Source organism: Octopus bimaculoides, chromosome 13 (assembly GCF_001194135.2).
Source record: "Octopus bimaculoides isolate UCB-OBI-ISO-001 chromosome 13, ASM119413v2, whole genome shotgun sequence".
NCBI lineage: Eukaryota > Metazoa > Mollusca > Cephalopoda > Octopoda > Octopodidae > Octopus > Octopus bimaculoides.
Genome location: NC_068993.1, coordinates 63642989 through 63654032, shown reverse-complemented (window position 1 = coordinate 63654032; position 11044 = coordinate 63642989). Strand labels below are relative to the sequence as shown.

General features: G+C 36.5%; 1 protein-coding gene across 2 annotated transcripts in view; it reads right to left on the bottom strand.

Moving 5' to 3' along the window:
• LOC106867772 (tumor suppressor candidate 3) overlaps window positions 1–11044 on the bottom strand; it is a 50830-nt gene that overhangs the window by 21772 nt on the left and 18014 nt on the right. For both annotated transcript variants that reach the window (XM_014912752.2, XM_014912751.2), the window contains exons 2-7: window positions 10257–10426; window positions 9212–9329; window positions 5511–5593; window positions 2605–2662; window positions 1964–2104; window positions 1574–1663 (exon numbers count right to left, since the gene is read on the bottom strand). In XM_014912752.2, the coding sequence (XP_014768238.1) occupies window positions 1574–1663; window positions 1964–2104; window positions 2605–2662; window positions 5511–5593; window positions 9212–9329; window positions 10257–10426 (660 nt within the window). The remainder of the gene's footprint in view (window positions 1–1573; window positions 1664–1963; window positions 2105–2604; window positions 2663–5510; window positions 5594–9211; window positions 9330–10256; window positions 10427–11044) is intronic.

Here is an 11044-nt window from a genome sequence, read left to right as displayed (position 1 = left end):
GTTAAACGATGATGATGATGATGATGATATATATATATATATATATATATATATATATAAAGTGGTATTTTTTTTATAAGCTTAAAGCTTATCGTTATCACCATGCAAATGACTAAGGAAAATAGTCTAATAATGGGGCATATAAGCCCTCGACAGAAAGAACTAGGCTTTCCTGTATGTGTGGGACACAAAAGCCCTTTCTTAATGCAACTAAGTGTATTACCAATTACACCAGAGAACCAGCCTGCTCCTTTCTGTTATCCATTCCACATATACATTTATATTAATTATTTTCCTAGTGGTTATGTCACTCATTTGCTCCACTTAACCCTTTCAATGCCAATCCACCTGAGACCACCCCTACTTTTATGGTGCAAACGTTTTATTTTAAAAAGTGATCCAAATTAGAATTCCCCATTTAAATTTAATGTTAGTTTATTTTCCAATTAACAGCTTAATAAGGAGAAAGTTATTACAATATAATACTCACCATTATTCTTTAAATTAACTAAAGAGATTATTTCACCAGTAATATAGTAACAGACAGGTTAAACCAGAGTATATATACACCAACAGAACCAAGGTTGAACTCATGCCCACCAGGTAAATTTTAACACTTACACATAATTAACATATAATCACACCTGTAGGACAAATTGATCATGGAAGCTGGTACCTTAAAACCATTTGTTCAAGGTTGCATACTTCATGTTGTTTGTCATTTAATTAAAATCTCTCAGTCTTTATGTTGGGCTGACTGAGGAAGAGATTATCCTAGTTCAGTGCATGGAAGAGATAATCCAAGTCCAGTCCAGAAATGGAATGAAATGAGAACAATCTGTCCCTATGGGCTTAGTAAAAGATTTGGTTTACCATTGCAAGACGTTACCAAATACAAGAGGCACCTGAAGAAGGGCAGAGAGTATAAGAACCAAAACACTGACTCTAACAATGAAGAGAAGGTCACCATATTAAATTAGTGTGTATTAGGATTCTATCAAATATCTCAGTTTTACATCAAGGATTTGATCCCTCACAGAATTTCCAACTTACCACAAAGATGTGATTATGAAAATAACAAATTTGAAATGTAAAAAAGTTATCTCCTACAATTTGATATCAAGCATTTCTAAAATTACTTTTTACAAGTTTTCTTTCTGTTTTTCTAATTTTGATTTTAATCTTTGATCAGTATAAACAATTTGGTAGAGCTGAAAGGGAAGTGAATTATTTGAATAATTAAATTTCTAATACAGAACTATTCCAAATTCCACACTTACAAAGCAGCAAACAGCAAAAGTCAGTTTAAGCAGTTCGTAGTTTATAGTCTTAATGAGAGGAGTTCAATCTCTGGCAAGTGGAGGCACATTGAAGGGGGCAAGGGTTTGAGATGTAGAAACATTGCACAAAGAAATACAAATATAAAAAGAAAAGCAGTAAATTTCTAAAAACATTTCTTGAGAAAAAAAAAAAGAAGGAAAATATTACCAGTAAAAGTTGGGAAAATAAGTAACTATTGAGAAGAAGAGAAACAAACCAAGTTTTGGTTTGAATCTAAAGAAAACACTCTTACCATTTGGCCTGTGTGTGGATTTCTATGCATGAATGGAGGTCCTCGGATATGATTCCACATCTGACCTGATGTCATTGCAAATATAATGATCTGAGGAGAAGAAGAAGAAGAAGAAGAGGAAAAATATCAAAACAAATGGAGCAGTTTTCAGCCAACAACATTAACAACTGTGTCAGAACAATGATCTAAACATGGGTTAAATAACATGATAATATGGATATGCAACCAATAAAGGTCGAAAATCGATTAAGGTTGTTCATCATTTTTTCAGTCTGTGGAGAAATGGCTAAAATTTGCCCTGTTTATAATTATACCATATGTGTTTTATTATTAATAATAATAATAATAATAATAATAATAATAGTAGCACAAACAAACTGGAACACTCACCATAGCTCCAAATCCCCATGATGTTTTGTTGTACAAAAAGTCTAAGTTATTTCTTTTTAAATATAGCAGACCACCAACAAGAGAGAAAAGTAATGCAACAGCCAAGGTTCCAGAGTAATTGGGTGGACGGAATACTCGAATCTTTAAAAGGAGAAAAAAGAAGAAAGAAAAAAAAAAACACAAAATTCAATTGTCATCTTTATACAAAAATGTTACAAATTTGTTTAGGAAGAAGAAATAAAATTCATCAGATTTTTAACATCTAATATTCCATATTAGCATGTGTTGGATAAGTTCACCTTGCAACATATTGCCATTCATCTCAAGCTTTCATAATCGTTTCACAACATCCTGAGATCACTTAATGTTTCACCATCATCATCATCTGCTTAAGGTGGCAATGAGCTGGGCAGAGTCATTAGCACATCGTTAGCAAAATGCTTAGAAGCATCTCATCCAGCTTTATGTTTTGAGTTCAAATTCTGCCGAAGGTGACTTTGCCTTTTGTTCTTTCAGGGTCAATAGAATAGGTACCAGTTGGACACTGTGGTCAATGTAATCAACTTAACAACCGCCCCCCCCCCGGCCCGCAAAACTGCTGGCCTTGATAAATAAAAAATATTTAATACAATTAAAGTTACCTGAATATCCGTTCTCTCACCAACCCATCTTGCAATTAATTCTGCAGCAAATCCAACTCTGGAATAAAGGAAATTTGAGTTTCAAATTGAATCATTTTAATATACATACAGCACGTGGTGGTGGTGGCGGCGGAAATTTAAACTATTCCAACAAACCATTAATCGACAGGTATTTTAATGATCCCTAAAGGATGAAAAAGCAAGGTGTAACATTGCAAGAAATTAACTCAAATTATAAAAGCAACATGGCAAAATGCCATTCGTCTATCAATTCTATCAATTATGAATTTCCTAAACTGATTAACCGAGGACACTTTCTCTTCTGCCTCAAATTCTGAAGTTTCTTTTCTTTTTCGCTGCTAAAATTAAAAAACATTTTTATTCTTGTTGAACCTCGTCAGGAAGACATGTAAGAGAAGCCGAAGGTGAAAGGGAGGTAACTACGAGCATCGAATGCAAACCGACTGAAATGAAATTTCCTTCCACGGTTTCCTCAGAAAACCAAGCAAGCGATTGTATTTTAACAAGACTCCCCACCACTTTACAGAGGGTGCTGGGTGCTTTTTACATGGCACCTGCACAGGGTCACCAAATAGCTCGGCTGAGAAAGGGAGTGGTTGTGTGCCAGGGGAGAGAGTATAATCGGGGGACAGGGATATGTGTCTGACTATAGAGGAGATACTTGGCTACCACTCCAGGAGAGAGAGAGAGAGAGAGAGAGACAGACAGAGAGAGAGAGAGAGAGAGGAATTTGGAGATGTACTGGGGCCCATCTACAGGGAGAACAGTGGTGGAGTACAAGGGGGACAGAGGGGGGTGTTCTGTAAGAGTGTGAGTGGAGATGTTTAGAGATAGGAATGACATGGCTGTCCAGAGTCATGGCGATTTCATTAATAATAAAGCGGCAAAACCTGCAGAAATTCCATGGTTTTTTAGATTATATTTTTCCATTCTGATGCATAAATTGACAAATTCTTCTTGTTTCATTATGTCAAGGATTAATTATGTATTCAATGCCATTCCATTGTTAAGACTATTTGAATGGTACCACTCAAACCTGTTTCAATATTTCAAAAGACTGTCCCACTTCATTAAGGACATTGAAAGTGAAAGACTTAAACTCATGTCATAACAAGCAAAATATTACAGCTACATAATGACGGTCTATCAGTCTTTAAGCTAGACATCAACCACATCAGTATCATTAATCTGGAAGGGCCTGCAAAGGTGATGGGAATTGCCCCTCCCCTCCCCTCCCTTAATTTACTTTTGAAAAAATGTGATGTCTGAATGAAAGGTAAATTTATTGTTGCACCAGTGGAGTGATCACCCATCAGGATTACGTTTTACTGAAGAGTTAACATCTTCGAATTAAGGAAGGATGATATTAATCAGATACGAGAGTGCTGCCATTTCAATTCCAGCAACCATCTCAAGTAACATGAAGCACCAAAGTCAGCATAATAGAGAACTCTTGTAGGAGGAGCATGGTGACAGTGGTGAGAGTATACTAGTGAACAGAAATAGGGAATGCAAGAGAATGAGATGAAGCAAGTGTGAAGACTTGACCTTCGTGTCCAGTAAACTAAAGCGAAACAGCCTGGCAAAGCCTGTCCCTCACCAAGCCATCAACACCTATCGAATGTGTTGAATTCAGCACAATAAACTATAACGCAGGGTCCACCAAACACCTTTGCTGCTTACAACATTGTTAAGTGGTTTCCTCCTCTGGAATCTATTTACAGTTGGATGTACATGACTGTTCAACAGACTTCTTTGTCATTGGTTCAGGATGAGACACAAAGCATTGACCCTTCAAAACTGGCAGCCAGGCATTCTCATCTCAATGTTTTAGATTACAGTATGTACAAACATAGGTAAATCCACAATTCCGATTCCAGTTAGAATCTTCCTTGAGTTAGATGCAGCACAAATATGTTCGGAGAGTGAACCTAAGTCCTGATTGACAGACAAGAAACAATGGAAATAACACAATGTAATCTATTTTATGATTTCAGTAAATGTAGACAGACAGATACGAGAATACTGGAAATGATGAGCCAACAAAGGAGCCTCTCTGTGTGTCACCTGGTTCACTGGCAATAGCAGAGAGATCTTCCTCAAATCCACAATTGCCATCTTGAAAATGGGCAGACTACATTTGATATATGCAATGCCAAAGAAAAAGATTGGACAGTTGAAGCTTGGAACATCTTTGATATAAAGTTGTCTGAGCCAAAGTTAAACAGGGACAAAACAACATCAACACAACTGAGGAAGATTATAAAGAAAAACAAATTTACAATATTTCACTTGTTGACCCAAAGTTCCCTCTTTAACCCTTTTTTTTAATCACAAAATTACGACAATACACAATTATTTTCAGCTTATGAATGGTGGTGGTGGGTGCGAGTGGGTAAACACTGGTGCAGTTGAGTGACTCCTCGGTTTGGTTTGTTGTGAGGCTTATAAGGTGATAAATAAATATGGATGACAATAAGCGCAACCACCAGAAACTGGTAGGGTAAGGATCATCTTCATTTGTAAGAATTGCACAGTAAATATAAACAGATATTGTTGTTGTTAACTTCATGTTAGCTCTGATCAAGCAGACATTCCAGCTGTGACCATCTCAACTTTTATTCAGACAGTGTTTCTCACAACTACCAAATAGAATGTATCCTTCCTGTTTTTAAGATTGTAGGATTTGATACGAATGAAATTTAGCATCAATACTGCACCAGTCTGGGACCTCTACACCACCACCAACAACAACAACAACTGCCCTTTTTTCCTTTCAGTTATCTCTCACACACTCTCTCTATCTCTCTTTTCTCACTCTTCCTCTTTTCCCATTCTATGAACACACACACACACAATTTGACGATAAAAAGTAGCAATAATACCGATGTATATCCATTGTATCTCCTTTCCTTGGCTTCCCTTTTGGTGGAAAATGCATGAAGACAGGAGCTGTGTTGATTTTTAACTACAAAAAAAAAAAAAAATATGGTTGAAAATTTATTTAAAAATCATATAAATCGTTATTGCTATTGTTAATTGAGCCCAGGTGAGCCCTAATGAAAAAAAATCTATGATGAAAGGTATCCCAACTGCAACAAATCTTTTTTTTTTTTTTCTTAGCACACATTGTATCTGGAGCTACATTATCCAGTACATCTTTCTACTTATTCCTCCAACCCCGGCGTTCCCATCAAATCCTCAGTCCTCCTCTTATCAAACAGCTTCACCCAACACATTTTTCTCACCGTTGTTCTCTCAGTCCTTCTCAAAATTACTGCTTAATAATAAATAATGTTTCTAATTTATGCACAAGCCCAGCACAATTATATCATACCCATAAATTGACAGGTACTTTATTTTATTGACCCCAGATGAAGAAAGGGCAAAGTAGACCCCAGCAGCATTTGAACTCAGAGTGTAAAACATCAGAACAAATACAGTAGGACATTTTGTTTGGAAGAGCCCTAAGCAGAGGAGGAGGAGGAGGTAGACAGAAACTGAAAGAAGCCTGTTGTGTGTGTGTATATGTGTGTGTTTGTTACCGTCTCCTTGCCTTGACTTGATGTAGTCGTCGTAAATGAGTGTCACTGTCATACAAGTGGTGTCCTTCATTTTCAATCATTCGTGGAAACATGTCTGGTCACAGGGAAATATTAGTTTCCTTGGAAACAAGTGAGGGTTGACAACAGCAAGGGCATCCAGCTGAATTCCACCTGACCCCATAGAGCAAAGGGAAGGTGGACCCAAAACAGCTGATGATTGTTTCAGTGCAGAGAAAGGCCTTTATTATATCTCATGTTATGATAACAAGTCAGAAATCAATGATCTAGCAGCTATTTATTTATTGATGTTTTGTAACAGGGATGTTGTTGTTGTTTTTTGATATTTCACCATATTAACATAGGTCAGGATGGTGTGATGCAAAAAAATGTCACTGACATTTACATGAGTTGTCTATGAGGTGAAGGAGACTAGAATTGTTAGTTTGTGTTATCTTTAAATAGTTGGCACCACCACCACCAGCCAGCTAGTCAGCCAGTTAATATGGTGTAGTGAAGCATGGAGAGTTGATAATTTCATGGCATCTTCCCATGGGACATAATGGAATAATCTATTGAAGGATTTCAAATCAAACTCTTCTAGTCAAAAACCATCATCACAATTTAAACATCTTGCTTTTTTATCTTTAAGATAATGGTTAAACACACACTGCATACGTCTGTGTGAATGCATGCGAGTTCAAGTGGAGTTGCAAGTGTTTAAACTGGGAACATGAGTGGATGTGAATGTAGTGTGTGTGTGTGTGAGTGACTCAACCTTGACAGTGAGCATACTTGAATGCTAATGGGTGAGTGCACAAGTATGAAATTCCTAAGAGGCAAAGGATGGCACAGAATGGGAGTGCAGGAGTGTCAGCATGCGTAAGTGAGAGAGTGCAAGTATATGTGAGTGAGAGGGTGTGAGTAAGGGTGAATGCGAGAGAGAGTGTGTGTGTGTGTGTGAGTGAGTGTAGATGAGCAAGCATGTGTGAATGTGAGAGTAAAGTCTTGATGAGTTAAGTGTGAGTGTAGCTGGTAAGCCTGCACATGGTTGCCTGAGTAAAAAAATAGAGTATGTGTCTGTGAGAATGAGAAAGTATTTTATCATGCTAGCATGGGTTGGCTAGGTCTATAATATTATAGTAATATCACCACTCTTGTCACTTGCGTATCGTGTTGTATGACAGACTTGGCGTCCTAGGAATTAACTTCACCACTCTCTCCAAGGTTCGGATCACTCTTAGCTTTGTTTTCCCCACTTTCCTTCAGCTGGTTCGGCATGATTGGATTTTAGCTAACTTAACCTTTAAGATCAACATTAAGGAAGTGCAGAGAGATCAATATGGAGGTGGGTCCTTCCAGAAGTGGGAGACTTGGTCAGGGGCTCAAGTGAACTACTGTCCAGTTTCTATCATCTAACTGGAATTTGTGCAGTTTGAGGTCTGGCCAAAGCAGAAGAGCAATTAACCTGCTTAAATGAGCACATTGTGAATTCCCTATATCCCTAGCTTGCCTTGTGTTTCCTCAAGACACAGACCACCTCATGTTGTAATGTCCAGCTACTTGATAGAACAATCCATAAAGCAGACATCAGTAAATATCCAGAAGTCTTTGTCTTCGTCTGTCATTGCCACTCCAGTGTAGCAACCTCCCCCAGGAAACACCAGTCCAACCCTTTGAAGTCCAACAAGAGGATAAAGAGAATAAGGAGAGGAACAAATATTTTATATATGTGAATATTGACATTCTGTGATATTTCGCAAAACTGCAGAGACAATGGCGCTGGGGATTAAATAATCAAAATAAGTGATATAAAAACCATTCCAGATTTGAAAGAAACTTCCAGAATTTAAGCATCATTCAGACAACAACACAAAACCACATCTTTTTCTGATTTCTTCTTTAATTTATTTATTTTTAATACATAAAAGCAATTTGAAAATTACTTTTTTTTTCCCCTCTTTCCTAATTAATCAAAATTTTTAACATAATGAGTTTAAATTCAATAAAACAAAAGCCGTTTCATTTTTTTGTTCACCCCCAACCTTTCCAAATCACATATCTTAATTGATAATTCATAAAGTTCTGTAAAAATATTGAAAACAAAGAAAGAATTTTTTTCTTTAAATACCTAAAACCAAAAGGAATCTGGTTGCTAAGATGCTGTAACTAAATGATATTATATCTTATTTCCAGTGCAACACAGTATCCATGGACACAAGCTGCCTCACCATTCTACTCTTCAGTCACACCCAGCAGTAAATAGGCCATCATCCATTGTAGGAGCATAGTATAATTGATGAGTGTTTTACCAGTTTGTGGTGACTCACTCTCCTCAATTCCTACATATATCAGTACAACTCAAAGAGTTACGTACCTGATAACAATTGTTAACCCATTACAAACACAGGAGAACTGAACAGAACTAGAAAAACCCAGCCCAAACTCTTCCAGCCACACACACACATCTCTCCATATAAACCAAATAATTGACTTGATGCATCGCAGTTAAACCACTAGAATTTGAGGAGACTGTTGGATGCAGGAAAGTGGTGGAGAGTAATGATGAAAATCATTGTTGTGTATAATGTTACAACATTCTGTCTTACAACATTGGAATTCACTCCTCACACCACATTAGCATTCTCTCTCTCTCTCTGTATGTACATCATATACATATGTATGTGTGTGTGTGTATATACATATATATATATATATATATATATATAAAACATCCTTATCACCAGCACCAAACTTCTGTTCTCCATGCTGGCATGGGCTGGATGGTTGAACAGAAGCTGACCAGGCCAGGAGCCATCCCAGGGCTCCATTGTCTGCTTCGGCATGGTTTTTATGCCCAAGGTGCCACGCAGTGGGACTGAACCCGGAACCATGTGGCTGGGAAGCAAGCTACTTACCACACAGCCATGCCCGACAGGTTTCAAATTTAAATAAGAACACTTTAAAGCAGGCAGCCAAAGATAATTTCACGTGGAATGATATTAAAAGGATTCAATAAAGATTATTACAAAATTACAACTTACATTTGCAAAAACGTCAGATCCTTCATCATAATCAACCATTGCAAAAAACAGTCGATTTGAATATTGTTGTGAATATCGCCAAGAATTGGCAAGAATGGTAAATTCTTCATTTGCATGCCTAAAGAATAAATTAAAAAAAAATAATCATTGTGATTCTGTAAATAACATAGTGTTCAGGATATTATGACACAGATTGCATTCAACCAGTTAATTCCTCAATTGTTGTAGGATAATCTAGGTGTACGTTTATATATCAACCCCTTTAGCATTCAAATTACTCTGGCAAATATATAATGCTTATTTATTCGCACCATCTTCTAACTTTGAAATTTTGATATGATGTGACTGTTTAGTTTTAGAAAGACATTGTAGAGTAGGTGTAAAAGGCCAGGTCTGGCTGGTTTGAACACAAGTGGAATATTTTGGCTGGATATGGCAGGTTTAAATGCTAAGGGGTTAATCTATCAATAAATTAATTACATAAAATATTCTTTTCTACTCTAGGCACAAGGCCTGAAATTTTGGGGGAGGGGGCCAGCCGATTAGATCAACTTCAGTACGCAACTGGTACTTAATTTACTGACCACAAAGAGATGAAAGGTAAAGTTGAGCTCAGCAGAACTTGAACTCAGAACATGCAGACAGATGAAATACCTCTCAGCATTTTGCCTGGCATGCTAACGGTTCTGCCAGCTCACTGCCTTAATTACATAAAATATTGATTTCAAATCTAATTTAATTATTATTTTTTCTTCTTGAAATAATACTTTAGAAAATATTTTAATGATTTAAATGTAAGCTTTTTTCTGAAAGATTCCAAACTGATAAAATTTTGTAAATCTTCAATTCATAAAATAAGGTTTTAAGAAAAATGAAATTTAAAGAAATTGAATCGTTAAAAAGATATTCAATCAAATAAAATTATTTGCTAATTGAATAATATGTTTGTTTTAAATTTCTATTTCTGATTTCCAATATAAAATATTCTTGTATTTCAAGACAGAAATCAAGTCACAAATGCACACAGACACATTCTCTTACTTACCTGCAAACTGTACACTGTCTTTGAGCTTGTAAAGCAGTTAACATCAAAATAACAGAATAATTTCTTGGTGCAGTTTTGACATATTGACGGAATTTATCACCATTTAAACGTAATACAACTTTCTTGGTATTCCATTCCATCATCTGTTGAACTTTCTCAGAGAGAAGGTCCTAAATGTAAAAAAAACAAAAATAAAAACACTTTAAAATTTAAAAAATAGAAGATTTTTCTCATTTTTATTAAAACTGAAGGAAGTTTTTTTCTCCTTTACTCATTTCAGTCATTTGACTGTGGCCATGCTGGGGCAAAACCTTAAAAAACGAATAGAGCCCAGTGCTTATTGTATTTTTGTTAAAGTCTGGTACTTATTCTATAAGTCTCATTTGCCAAACTACTAAATTATGGGGACATAAACACACCAACACCAGTTGTCAATCGGTGATGGAGGACAAACACAGACACATATATATACAACAGGCTTCTTTCAGTTTCCATCTTCCAAATCCACTCAAGTCTTTGGTCAGACTGAGGCTACAGCAGAAGACACTTGCCCAAGGTGCTACGCAGTGGCACTGAACCCAGAACCATGTAGCTGGGAAGCAAGCATCTTATCACACAGCATGTCTTACAGGGTCGATAAAGTAAGTACCAGATGAGGACTGGGGGTCAATATAACCGACGTACTCCCTCCTCCTACACTGCTGGCCTTGTGCCAAAATTTGAATATAATTATTGATAATAAAAACCAGAGGCAGATATGTGACCCACCACATTCCATAAGTGACATT